General features: G+C 42.8%; 1 protein-coding gene across 1 annotated transcript in view; it reads right to left on the minus strand.

Moving 5' to 3' along the window:
• PDE3B (phosphodiesterase 3B) overlaps positions 1 to 11,814 on the minus strand; it is a 172,137-nt gene extending 160,323 nt beyond the window's left edge. The window contains exon 1 of the mRNA XM_027073073.2: positions 10,709 to 11,814. Within this exon, the coding sequence (XP_026928874.2) occupies positions 10,709 to 11,677 (969 nt within the window). The 5' untranslated portion in view covers positions 11,678 to 11,814. The remainder of the gene's footprint in view (positions 1 to 10,708) is intronic.
• Between the last annotated feature and the right edge of the window lie 2,977 nt (positions 11,815 to 14,791).

Consider the following 14,791-nt stretch of genomic DNA (forward strand, 5'->3'; position numbering starts at 1 on the left):
AGAGACACAGACAGAGCATGAGTGGGGGAGGGGCAGAGAGAGAGGGAGACACAGAATTTGAAGCAGGCTCCAGGCTCTGAGCTGTCAGCACAGAGCCCGACGCAGGGCTGGAACTCATTGATGGGGAGATCATGACCTGAGCCAAAGTCGGAGGCTCAACTGACTGAGCCATCTAGGCACCTCAAGCTTTTGTTTCTTAAGTTTATGCATTTATTTTTTTTTTTATTTTGAAAGAGACAGAGCACAAGCAGAGAAGGAACAGAGAGGAGAGAGAATCCTAAGAAGGCTCCATGCTGTCAGCACAGAGCCCACAGAGGTGAGGGTCGGGGGGAGGGGTGGCACCGCGGCTGGATCTCATGAACTGTGAGATCAGGAACTGAGGCGAAATCAATAGTAGGAAGCTCAGCCGACTGAACCACCCAGATGTCCCAGTAAAGTGAGATTTTTCATATTCTCTCCAGTTACTAATGGGTCAAGAAGATTTTTTTAAAAAGTCAATAAGGACACAGAAAACATGACAAGAACATTTTACAACATTTACCTACCAGACAGCCAACATTGTACCTAAAAATTGAAATATATATATTATTTTCAAGCACACAGAACAGTAATGAAAACTGATCATATGTTAGGCCACATCTTTTGCCCACAAGGCAATTAAATCAGAAAACAACCATAAAATAACTAGAAAACCTGCATGATTAGAAATTTTTATTATTTCAAAGCAACTTGTTAGTCAAAAGGGAAATCAAAATGAAAATGAGAAAATGCTTAGGGCTGAACAATAACACTGCTACACACCAAACCTTGTGAGAGTCAACTAAAGCAATATTTAGAGAAATGTATAATCTGAAATGAATACACTAAAAAGTCTCAAAATTAACGGGCTTAACATCTCAATTACAAAGTTAGAAAAAGAACAAGAAAATAAGCTCAAAGAGGGGTGCCTAGGTGGCTCAGTCAGTTAAGCATCTGACTTTAGCTCAGGTCATGATCTTGCAGTCTATGGATTCCAGCCCTGAATCAGGCTCTGAGCTGTCTTCCTTCGGATTCTGTGTCTTCCCCTCTCTCTCTGCCCCTCCCCTGCCTGCGCTCTGTCTCTCTGTCTCTCTCAAAAATAAATAAACATTAAAAAAAAAATTTTAAGAAAAGAAACTCAAAGAAAGAAAAAAATAACAAAAAAAGTAAGAGCTGGTACAAATAAAATAGAAAATAAGTACCAATCCAAAGAGTTGGTTTTTTAAAAAGATTAAAAAGCAAACAGAGGCAGGTCACCTGGTGGCTCAGCTCGTTATGCATCCAACTTCAGCTCAGGTCATGATCTCACGGTTTGTGAGTTCAAGTCCCACGTCAGGCTCTGTTCTGACAGCTCAGAGCCTGGAGCCTGCTTCAGATTCTGTGTCTCCCTCTCTCTCTGTCCCTCTCATGGCTCACACTCTGTCTCTCACTCTCTCCTTCAAAAATAAATGAACATTAAAGAAAAAAACTTTTAATAAAAAAAAGGAAATAGAGGCACCTGTGTGACTCAGTTGGTTAAGGGTTCCCCTGTTGATTTTGGCTCAGGTCATGATCTCACAGATGGTAGGTTCAAGCCCCACATTGGGCTCTGCACTGACAAAGCACAGCTTGCTTGGGATTCTCTCTCTCCCTCCCACTCTGCTTCTCATCCACTTGTGCACATGTGCATGAGTGCACTCTCTCTCAAAAAAAAAAAATAAACTTAAAAAAAAAAAGCAAATGAACTTCTAGCAAGGCCAATTAAGAAACACAGAAAAGAGATACAAATGATATTAGAAATGAAAGAGAGGGAGCCTGGGTGGCTCAGTCGTTTAAGTCTCATTTGGCTCAAGTCATGATCTCCTGGTTTGTGGGTTCAAGCCCCATATTGAGCTTTCTGCTGTCAGCACAGGGCCCGCTTCAGATCTTCTATCCGGCCTCTCACTGGCCCTCCCCTGCTTACATGCATGCATGCACTCTCTCTCTCTCAAAAATAAATAAACATTTAAAAAAAAAGAAAAAGAGGACATTAATGCAGATGCTGAACAGACTAACCAGATAATAAAAAGATATTATGAACCAAGAAAATAAATTTGAAAAGTTACATTAAATAAATTCCTAGAAAAATATCACTTAAAAATTTCAATCAAAAGCAAATTCTTCTCTAAACTGTTCAAAAGATTTATTGCAATGCTGATCCCAACAGGATTTTTGTGAAACTTGACAAACTTATTCTGAAATTTATATTCAAAAGCAAAGTCCAAAAAACCCCAACATACTCTTTAAGAACTTTTTAAAGAGATTTACCACATATTATCTTATTATAAAGCTATTACAATTAAGACAGTGTGGTATAAACACAGAGTGCATAAACTAACCAATTAAACTTAATAAAGAGCCTGGGTGGTTCAATTGGTTATGTGTCCAAATTTGGCTCAGCTCATGATCTCGCTGTCCGTGAGTTCCAGCCCTGCATCGGACTCTGTGCTGACAGCTCAGAGCCTGGAGCCTGCTTCAGATTCTGTGTCTCCCTCTCTCTCTGCCCCTCCCCCATTCATGCTCTGTTTCTCTCTCAAACATTAAAAATAAATTTAAAATAAATAAAAATAAAAAAATAAAGAGCCCAGATACAGATTCATACAGATACTGAATCTTCAGACATATATCTTGATATATGGCAGAGGTAGCAATGCTGATAAATGGAGAATAAATTTTTCAATAAATTGTGTTGAGATAATATCCACTGGATAAAAAATGAGATTGGATCATATGAAGCAATTCTTTATGGGTAAAAAGTTTTGAAAGGCAAAACTTTAAAATGTTAAAAAGAAATATAGAAATCTATATTATAACTTCCAATAAGGAAGGGTTTCATAAACAAGACACAAAGAGTCTCAGCATTGGAGCATTATCAGGCGCCTGGGTGGCCCAGTCATTTAAGCGTCCAATTCTTGATTTTGGCTCAGTCATGATCTCACAGTTTGTGAGTTTGAGCCACAAATCAGGCTCTGCACTGACAGCACAGAGCTTGCTTGGGATTCTCTCTCTCCCTCTCTCTCTGCCCCTCCCCTGCTCTCTCTCTCTCAAAATAAAGAAATTCAAAAAAAATAAAATAAAATAAAAATAAAGAAATTAATTAAAAAAAAAGAACTTCAGTTATCAAAAGACACCATAAAAACTGAAAGAAGATATTTGCAAGTCAAACAATTAATAAAGGATTAATGTCCTATGTCCAGAATACATAAAGAACTCATGATTTATTGAGAAAAAATAAACCAGCAAAATAAAAGAGCAAAAGACATAAACAGATAAGCCCTGAATAAGAAATGTAGTCCACGGGTGCCTGGGTGGCTCTGGGTTAATTAAGCATCTGACTTCGGCTGAGGTCATGATCTCACAGTTCATGGGTTCGAGCCCTGTGTTGGGCTCTGTGCTGGCAGTTCAGAGCCTGGAGCCTATTTCAGGTTCTGTGTCTCCCTCTCTCTCTGCCCCTTCCCCCACTCGTGCTCTGTCTCTCTCTTTCTCAAAAATAAATAAACATTAAAAAAAAAAACAAAAATAATTTTTAAAAATGTAGTCCATAAATATAAAAAGTACTCGGCCTTATTAGTAATTAGGAAAATACAAATTAAAATCACACAGAAATACCACTTCACACCCTCTAAACTAACAAAAATAAAGTCAATAAATAGGAGTCATTGGTTTCAGGGAATTCTAGCAAAAGTATAAAGGGTATAACCATTTTGAAAAACAATTCAACTTGCCATAGTCTTAGTTTTCTACTGCCACCTGTATGGGTTGAACTGTGTTCTCCCAAAAAAGTATCCTAACCCTCAGTATCTCATAAGGTGACTTTATTTGGAAATAAGGTCTGCACAGAGGTCCTTAGGGTTAGGCCCTAATCATGTATGACTGGGTTCCTTACAAAAAGGGGAAATTGGGACACAAAGACAGGCACAGAGAGAAAATGAAGCAACACAGAGAAAGTGCCATGTGAAAGATGAAGGTCAAGATAGGGGGGATGCATCTACAATCCCAAAACTGCCTAACAATGCCAGCAAGCCACCAGAAGCTGTGAGGCAGGCTCTCCCTCTGAGCTCTTGCAAAGGAACCAACCTTGATCTTGGATTTCTAGGCTCCAGAACTGAAACAATGGATTTGTGGCTCAAGCCACCCAGTTTGCGGTACTTTGCTTCAGCAACCTATACAAACTGTTGCAAAGTAATACATTCCTGTAACAACTAAAACCTCAATGGTATAAAACAACACAAATTTATTATCTCACAGCTCTATGGGTCAGGCTGGTCTGACTGAGCTAAAATCAAGGTGTTGGCAGGGCTTCATTTCATTCAGGGAACTCTAAGGAAAAGTCCATTTCCTTGTCTTTTCCAGCTTTGAGAGGCTGCCTGCTCTCCTTGACTGCTGACCTTCTTCTCCTATTTCAAAGCCAAAGGTGGATTAAGCGAGTCTTCCTCACCCTGTATTACTCCAACCGTACAGCCACTGTCACATCTCTTCGGCCACTGTGATCTCTTCTGCCTCCCTCTTCCACTTTTTTAAGGACCCTTGCAATTCCATGGAACCACGCAGACAATCCTGGTTGATCTTCCCATTTCAAGGCCCTTAACTTAATCTCACCTGCAAAGTCCCCTTTGCCACATAAAGTAACAAATTCACAAATTCCAGGAGTTAGAACAGGCACATGTTCAGGGTGCCATTATTCTGCCTAGTAAAATTGAATAGGAGCCTATCTTGCAACTTAGCAGTTCTTCCTCTAGATGCACATATGCACCAGAAGACGTTTATAAGAATTTTCATAGCAGCATTGTATATAATAGCAAAAACTGAAAACTACCCAAGGGTCCACAAACAGTGGAATGGATAAGTAAATTTTACTATGCCCATATGATATTAAAATACTATAAAGCACTCAAAAATTAACTACAACTATCCAAATCAACATGGATGCATCTCAGAAATCATCAGAAAAAAAAAAGTTATAGAAGAATTCATACAGCATGATTCTATTTACTTAAAGTTCAGATGTAGGCAATACAACATATTATTTACTTAGGAATACATTCATGGGGATTATAATAGTAAAGCTAAGTAAGGGAATTAATACTGTGTGTGTGTGTGTGTGTGTGTGTGTGTGTGTGTATGAGAATAGATGTGTTGCCTCTGAGGCAGGGAAAAGGAGATACAAAATAGGTTACACGGGGAACTTCGAAGAAAATGAGTGGTGAGTACATGACTTTTGTTTGTTTTATTTTCTTCTTTAAACCATACCAAAATATACATATATATAGTCTTTCACATATGGCATTTCTCATTTACAAATTTAAGTGCTGAGTAAATAAATGTAAGAAACCCTGGATGCAAGTTGTCTGAAATCTAGGGAACAAGTAGTCAATGTCCTCTAAGGGATGGAGGAGGGATAAAGATCTTTCTCTTATAAAGATAAAGATACCTGCTAGGTATCAATATTGGAGGGAAAATTCTAGGTTGCAAAAGAAAAAGACAGCGGGAAATACACTCCTGTGCCCAAGTTTTAGGAACAAGCTTCCAACAATCACTTAAACAAACACAGATCAACTTGTATATAATAAGGTGACCAATGTTACAAACTGTCAGAAAGACTCAGAACTCAGCTCTCTTAAAGTTTTGCTTGGCTAACATAGGAGTTCAGTTTGTTTTGTTTAAACTGAGAGCCCTCAGGCAAAGTAGGCAATAGTCAGTTCACTTCCATTCTTCTCACCCTCCCCTCCTTTCTCAACATGTAACATAAATGCATTATGTGGCTGGCCTCTGAAGGCACCTGAGTTTGAGACCAGCTGCATCCTACAGGTCACCCTGAAACCACATCAGGTATCAAGTGTGTCTTCAAGGTCAACACAGAGGCTTTGCTATCTCCCACTCCTATCTCCTATCTCTCTCCCGCCACTCCACACCCCACCCACCTCTTTTAACCAAGGACGTCTTTTATCACATAATCAATCGGAGACAGCTGGCAAAACTATGCATTCAGGCACGCTTTATGGAAAATATAGAGGGACTAGCAGTCCAGACCTAGACTCAAGTCCTTGTGTCCCAATATTTCACAGCATAACCTGGAGACGATATTATCTCCCCGGAGTTGAATTTCTTTCCTTTCTACAAAATGATATTTCAGGGTTACCTGGGTGGCTCAGTCAGTTAAGTGTCTGACTCTTGATTTGGGCTCACGGTTGGTGAGATTTTGCCTGGAATCAGGCTCAGCACTGACAGCACAAAGCCTGCTTGGGATTCTCACTCTCCCTCTCTCTCTGCCCTCCCCCACTCTTTTGCAGGCTCATAGTCTCAAAATAAACTTGAAAAAAATGATATTTCAATTAGATAAGTTCTAAATCTCTTCTATCTTCTATAGCTATACAAATATACTCATGTTCAAATAAACTTGTTCAGCAAGTATAGTCTGTTCTTGTTTTGGCTAGGGGTATAGGAAAGAAGTAAAATGTGCTAGGGAAATGGGCTGACACAGTAATTGGGAATAAGGAAGGAGAATAAGAAGGGCCTGCCTGAGGAGGATAAAAAGTCAGAGGACAATGAAAACAAACTTCATACGGGTTTACTCATGGTTGACCCTATTTACCTTTCACTCAGTGTGGAAAAACATAAACTATGGAGATGTTACTATTTCATACGATATAATGAAAATATTCTATCTCAGGTCATGACTGCCTCGCGTGATTTATTTTTATACATGGCCATCTCTGCTATAATGGAGCTTTGTCCTCTGCTTATACATTAATTTGAGTATCACTGTACTTTCTAAAGATTCTTAATCCTATCTGTTCCTTAAAGGAAATTTTAACCAGTGTGAATGATAGAAGCAGAAGAAAAAAGTCCACAAGTCAATAACAATAAGCAGTCCTCAAACAGCTAGAGCCAATGATGGATGTGAGGAAGGGGTGTTCGTTCAGTAAGTCCCACGTGGCTTTTTAAAAAACAAAACAAACAAAAGGCTAAAAGCAGGTTATAAAGGACTTTGTAGGCAAGGGTCAAGAGCATGAACTCTATCCTGTGAACAATAAAAAGTCTAAGAGATTTTTAAGAGTGAGTGATTTGATTAAATCTGTGATTTCTGAAAGATAATTCAGATGGCAGAGGACATATTTACAAAATAGAGCATAAAATCATTACATAGGTTGATATTTTACTACAAAAATATTAACATGAAATGAGAATAAAACGCTCACTCATTAAAGCCATAAAGTAAATTTCACAAATACTACAGTATGAGTAAAGAAATTCATAGTGGGGTTTGCCTTGCAAATTCCTTAAGGGGGTAAATAATCACTTAAACTTTAAAGTCTTTTTTAAAGGCCTACCTACTACATGTGTATATCTCTTTCATATAAAATTAACACTTTAAATAATATTTATGGGCTTTAAGGCCACAGAATTTTTAAATATTTACCTAACCATTTAGAAAGCACTTAGCATTTTAGGTATAGAAAAATATCTCACACAGTAACTTACACCTTTCAAAACCTCCTATTTAGCTAGTCTATCACACACCAAATCATCTGGTTGAGAAGCTGAAAACTACATTGTAGAATAAACAATTAAAATGGCATAGATATGTAGTTTGTTATACTCTGGTCAATGCCTCTATGTAGACAACTGATTTTTTTTTTCTTTTAGCTTCCTATTAGTTTCAGCTGACTGCTGGCAAATGCACCACAAACCGAGTGCTTCTTTCCATTAACCCAAGAGAGGACACAGTCAGCAGTAACTAGATTTAAACTTTAAATCTCTAAATGCTTTGCTAAAAACAACAAAAACCCTTAGCTAAGAAATGACACATACACAGCATTTACATCAAGTACTACCAGTCTAATTACGAAAATCAAGTGTCTTGCAAACATATGCCATTAATTTTCAACATCGTACCTAATATCCCAAAAGTTAAAAATTATTTTAAATACACTCTGACACAATTAAAAGCATTTATATGAGTTTTCAATTGTTTTTCAAAGATGTTCATAAAAACATTTAAGTTCTTGAAGAAATCAAAGTATAATTTTGTTATCAATCCAAAAATGAATCCACATACACTTTTTTAAAGTGCTCTATTCAAAAAGTAGAATATCTGTTCATCTTTTCCAATTAGAAAACATAGCTTATTAGTATCAACATTCAACATTTAAGTAAAACTTCAAGAACTACTAATTTGTGACGTTTTAATTATACTTTTATTTATACCTTACTAAAAGAAATGGATTCTAGAACTGAACGGTACTATAGAATTAATCTACTGGGATCCCCTAACTTGACAGGATACTGAGACTCACTCACTCACTTGTCCAAGATCACACAGTAGAGCCACGACTTAACCCTTGACTCTCTGCCTATGAATTCAGGACATTTCCCCCTGTATCAAGTTCTACTCAAAATCTTTTTTGCCTTCCTTCACTTTCTGAAACAAAAAGGCGACTTCACAATTGTCACATACAAAGTTCACCACTTTGAAAATCAGAAAAATCTCTTGGTCTTTTAGTTCCGTGAAAGTGCTAATTTCTCCTTAACTTCTTTAACCTAATAAACATGCAAACAAAAGCCACAGACCCACTGTTAGACTTCAGGAATTTAGCATAAGTAAAAATGAATGTTAATTATAATCTTTGCAAAGTTAAAAATATCTAGTAATGTGTAGTAATGCCAAAACAGTACTACTTTATGACACTGAATGTTAAATAGCCACGTATAAACCCTTGAGCTAACATCATACATTGAAGACCCCAAAAATTGTTTCTACTCATGTGAATACGGGTTTTCTAAAATAAGAAAATATGCCCTTTTTAAAAGTGAAATTGTGTTTTCCTCTAATACAAATAGTAAAGGAAGCAACCTAGCAATAACAACACCACTGCACCTAGCTGAAGGCTGAGAAAGGTTACTGTTGGTAAAAGAGGACCAGACTGGGATTAAGACGACCAGAGATCTTCAATTTACAAGAAAACAGCCATAACTGGCTATACCAACAGATTACAATTAAAATACATTACAGTGCAATACTGTTAAGTACAGGAAAATTGTTTACAAACGTGATGAGACTGCTAAAACACTTTTCTGGTATGAAAAAATGCAACCTATTCACATATAGGTTGCCATTCCAGCCTGTGAAAAGAGCCGAAATGACTTTGCTCTGCAGCTTTTCTCCCAACAGTGTTTCTCCTGGCACACATCTTTCTAAGCATTGTCTAGACAGCATCGCTGGCTGTAAACTTAGAAAACAAAAGGCATAACACTTTTTGAACAATTCTTTCTAGCATGTGGCCCAGTAAGTACAGACCACAAAAGCAGCCTCTGAGAGAACGCTTTTCAAGAAAGCAAAGTGTGGTCTCATTGGAACCTTTCAGATCAGTGTTAAACATAAAATCAATGTGGTAGCTTGAAGACTATTAAAAAGAGAGCATCGGACGTAGTAAGAACAAGAAACTTCTGTTTCAAATACACTGGGTCCCAGTGTAAAACATAGCACTGGTCAAAAAGCCTGAAAACCGATGGTGTAGACTCCTACTCTCCTACTTAAAACCTCTACACTCCTCTTTCTAGCTGCTTAGAAAACAGCATTGAAAACTGAAACGTGTAGGTTCAAGTCCCAGCACCGCCACTTACTGGATGTGGGAAGTAGTTGGGTAACTTCTATAAGCCTCAATTTACTCATCTCTAAATTGAGGTTGTCATCCACCATACAGAGCTTTTGTGAGGATTTGAGAAGATATATGTAATATTTTGCATCTAGCAAATGTTCAATGAATAGCAACTATATTTGCTGATTTCTTGGTGACATAGGACAAGATTTCTCCAAACTACATAAAGAGCAACTTTTCCCTGAGGGTGATTTCAATTCCTTTAAAAAAACAAAACAAACAAACAAAAAAAAAACCATGTAAACCTAGAGGGGGGGAAATGGAAATACTTCTGGCATCTTTCCAGACATTACTAAGTTTAAAGGTTAAATTGTTACAACATTCTCCTAATTATGCAACAAATACCCATGGACAGGAGTTAGCCTGTAAAAGATTTTGATGGCCTATACTACTGAAACTGGGAGAGGTGGGGACGAATCCCTTAAAAATTATTCCCAACAATCTTTTCATCTACACTAACAAGCCTCAGTTCCACAGCTCATCCCTGTTCATTATAGGATCTCGAATTCGTCCTCTCGATTATCAAGAATGAAACCGCACTGATTAAAATTTATACACACACACGCGCGCGCGCCCACACACACCCACACACACACTTGTATTCAATCTAATTGCTATATGTGATCATTGGAGAGATACCATCATTATACCAGCAACAGACAAACAGCACCAAAGAGACATAACTCAGTGTGTGCCAAAGTGGCGAGTCGTCGATCTATTAAACCGCAAATAACTCACCTCATTCCTCTGAGAACTCTGAGAACAAAGTCTTTAAAAGTTGCAATACGATCAGTCTGCGATTTCATTTCTATTCCAAGATAAAAGGTACTTCTGCACGTTTACAAAGCTTCCTGTAATGTAGCATTTCTTTCCAGAACAAACCTGCCCCCCCCCCCCCCCACCCCGCAAACCCTGGAAGCTAACGTGCTTTCGAGAACGCTAATTCAAGCTGGGAATCGAAGCGATAAAACCGCACTCGCTTCCTTCCCAAGCCGTGCTTTCTGGTACCATACCTGTTCGCGGGAAATGCAAGGCAACGAAGGTCTCCTGAACATCTTGGAACTGCCGGAGTAACCGGCCGAAGTTTCTCCGAACGACACGCAGCTGGACCTCCTGCGGGGTCTGATCACAGGCACTTTGTCCTCGGCGGTACTGGCCAAGCGAGGGTGATGAGGGGCTTCCCTGATCTGGAAGAAGTGATCCAAGCCCAGGGCCAGCAGGCAGCCGGCGTCCCCGACCAGGCAGGCGAGCAGCGGCCTGAGGGCGGCGGGCAGCGACCCGAGCCCGGTGAAGGAGACCCACCAGACGAAGCTGGAGAAGAGCAGCACCAGGATGCCGTGCCGGAGCCTGGCCGGGTGCGCGAGCGTCAGCAAGCCCACGCAGCTCAGCGCCGAGAACAACCTGCCCGCCACCGCGGGGGGCGTGTGCTGGGCCGCGGCGGGGGGACCCCAAGCCCAAGTCCACGCCTGCCACGCCAAGAAGTCCCCCAGGTAACAGCAGGCTGGCAGCGCCAGCAGCCACCAGGCGCCGCCGCCGCTCCGGCCCGGCCCGGGGCCCCGCTTGCTCCGGGTCAGGAAGCAGGTGAGGAAGAAGAAGGCACAGGCGATGCTGAACAGGGGGCTGAGGCTGTGCGAGCACACGCTCAGCACGGTCCGCAGCCGGGCGGCCCCGGCAGCCCAGCTCCCAGGCCCCGAGCCGAGCAGCAGGGCGAGGACAAAGGCGGCCAGGGCGCCCAGCGAGAGGCGCGCCCGGGCGGAGGGGGAGCCGCGGCGCGGCTGCTGGGGGGAGGCCGGCGGCGGCAGCAGCAGCTCCACGTTGCAGAAGCGGCAGAGGTGGAAGAAGAAGCCACGCGGAGGGTCCTGCCGCAGGGAGCTCACGCAGCTCTTCACGTAGCCGTTCCTCAGACTCTCGGGGGGCGGGCCGGCCCCGTCCGGCGCCTGCGGGCACCGCATGGCTTTGGCGTCTCGCTCGTCCCTCCTCATGGCCGGGACCCGGGCTGGCCGCGGGGCTCGGCACGCCCCTCTCGGACCGCGGCGGCCGCTCGCGCTCCCTCAGCACCCCCGGCCCCGCGCTCCGGGCGCCCCCCCTGCTCGGCAGCGCGTCAGGGTTGCGCCCGCCGCCGCGGCCCGGGGTCCCCGCCGCGCGGGCGTTGGAGCGGCGGGGTCCGCGACATGCTGGCGGAGGAGAGGGGTGGAAGGGGCTGCTCCCGGGACCGCTGCGGCCGCCCCCTCCGCGTCCCTCGGGCACCGCTCGGGACTGGAGACTCGGCGTCGCCTCCCAGCTCCCGCGGGCTGCAACAGTTACCTCCCGGCCCCAGCCTGGTCCGTTGGGCGCGCGAGCGGCGGCGGGCGGGCTGGCGCTCCTCCCCCGTGCCTGCCCCGGGCCGGCGCGCGCCCCGCCCGCCGCTCGCGCGCGCCCGCGCCCCGTCCAGTCGCTGTAGCGGACGCGAGCCGGGGATCCCGCGGACTGAGCGCGCCGGGACCCGGGAGAGCTCGGCCGGGGCCACCCGGAGACCGACCCGGGCTGGCAGAGGCGGGCAGGGTCTTCTCCGGGTGGGAGGGGGCAAGCCCGCTATCCTGGGACCCCAGGCGCGCGGGTTCCATTTGGGGCTAAGTCACAGACACGCACCCAGGCTCCGACAGGTCACCACTGGGGTTTGGGGGAAAGAGGGCGTTTGCGGTCCCCAAGGGCAGTGCCTACTTGGGAAACCGAGTTGTGGGGGGTGGGGGGAGCCGGACCCGCCTCTCACCTCATCCAGGTTCAGGGTGGGCCCCTTGGACTGCCCGAACTGTGCAACCCGGTAAGGTCCAGCCACCGCCAGGGGCATGGTGAAGGATCCCTGACCGTGTGGCTGGGTCTGCCCTCAACAGCAACGTGGAATCTTGAACCACTCAGTAGGCCCGGAATATTCACGGTGGTCTTAGGAAGGAGCGTGCACTTGGAGTGCTCCCCCAGAGCATCCATCTGAGTAGATACTATTGAGCTTGTCTTCCTCAAGAACCGTCTTCACAGGCAAGGAACTAACGTCCCATCCTCCGCTTCCTACCCTTGCCATACATACTCATTAGTTCATATCTGAATCTCCCTAAACAAGCGTAGAAAATCTGCTGTCACACAGCTTTTTCCACATTGGAGCCTTTTTCACTGTAAAGGCGTGTTCTAGAGAGGAGGGATGGGAGGATTCGGAGTCCTCTCCAAGACCAGTGCCCAGTTTGGATCGGTTGGCCACAAAAGAAGCCAAATAAGATGCTATCTGTGAATTACTGGTGAAACTAGCAACATGGAAACACTGACTTGAAAGTGACAAGAACTTTGCTGTACCAAAGGGACTGCTCTGGAATCTAACCAATCATAACTGCCTTAGAGAGTGAACTGTGTTTCCCTCCGCCGAAACTCTCCCTTCAACCTCATGACAGGCCTGCATTTCTCAAAGAGCTAATTCCACATTTTTCCAGGGAGATGAGAAACCTTACTGTGTGGTAAATCCCACAAACAGGCCCATTTTTCACCAATTAATCTCTGCCCACAGCCATGACCTAAAACAGACCATTTTCGTATATGGCCATAGTTCACATACATAGCAAAAATCCTGAGAAATTAGCACAAGCATTTGACCCAGAGGAAAAAAAGACCAGAATTTCCCTTTCCATTTCTGTCTCTTGAACAAAAGAAGAAATATTTAATAGAGTTTTCAAATCGATTACTCAAATGCTTTCCTTAAAAGACCAAAATCCATGGTGTCTCTTTTTTCCACCATCACAATGGAAATTTTTGTTTTTAAGTATCCTCACAACACAGCTCAACAAATACCTTTTTTAAATGATATGCACAGAACTCATCACTACCAAAGTAGGAAGCTGAGTGGATGCATTTGAGCTTTTACAGAAGAGCATGGCAAAGCTACCAATGGCATCCCTGAAATGCCCATTATAAATTCTCGTAAGAAATAATAAACCAATTTGAAAATTAGAACAAATTCAGATTAAAATTGTTCTTTTAAAACCTTGGGTAGTAATCTGAGGTGGGATAGGCATGGAAATATTAATGGCCTAGAAATCCTTTTCATAGTTTGTAATCCTGGCCCAGCCATTCATGCCATGGCAGTAAGCAAGTCACATAACATTTCCAGTCCAGTCCTCATTCTTCTCAATTGTAAAATTGCTAAAAGTTCATTTTGAAGACCTTTCAAGTTCCTTCCGGTCTTGGGGCGCCTGGATGGCTCAGTCAGTTGAGCCCCAGACTTCAGCTCAGGTCATGATCTCACGGTTCGTGGATTCTAGCCCTGCGTCGTTGGTCTCTGGGCTGACAGCTTTGAGCCTGGAGCCTGCTTCAGATTGTGTCTCCCTCTTTCTGCCCCTCCCCCACTCTTTAAAATAAACAAACAAACAAAAAAGTCCCTTCCGGTCTCAAAAAGTTTAATATCCATATGACAAAAATATATAGGCATCGTTAGGATCCATGTTTCAGATTGCCAAGAGCAACCTTTAAATGATTTGTACCATCAAACTAAAGCAAACTCTCAGTGTTGACAAATCAAAATAAAAGGCTTTGAATCAAAGAACTATTATCTGGCAAATAAAATTCAAAATTCTCTTCATACTTTCCAGTTCTTTCACCTTTTCTCAGCTGTCTACCCAAGTCTTTATAAGGCTGACAGCCCAACTCTTTCAATAACCTATATTTGGCCTGCATACCTCTAAACACCAACCCAGCACCTGACAGGATTCTAAAATAAAATGTAAGGACGTAACCAAAGACCATCAGTTTACTTAACTAAAATTACGCACAAAAAGAATGAGCTTGCTATGTTTATAGCAACTCCCTGCTCTGTTTACAGTCCATGTCAAAGATTATTAGTAAGGCACATTTCTTAGAGTTCAGATTATTTAATTATTCTTTTGCCAGATATAAACAACCAATAGAATTACTTAGCTCTTGTCTTTAGGTTCAGGAATGTATGACCGTTATCTGTTGTAAAAAAAAAAAAAAAAAAAAAAAAAAAAGACCTAAAGTCAACGTCACAACATACCTTTGACTTTTCTCAGTACTCTACCCCACCCTTATTTTACCTAACTTTGCCTGTGCTCACATCTAGA

The sequence above is a fragment of the Acinonyx jubatus genome, chromosome D1 (assembly GCF_027475565.1).
Source record: "Acinonyx jubatus isolate Ajub_Pintada_27869175 chromosome D1, VMU_Ajub_asm_v1.0, whole genome shotgun sequence".
In the NCBI taxonomy this organism is placed as follows: Eukaryota; Metazoa; Chordata; class Mammalia; order Carnivora; family Felidae; genus Acinonyx; species Acinonyx jubatus.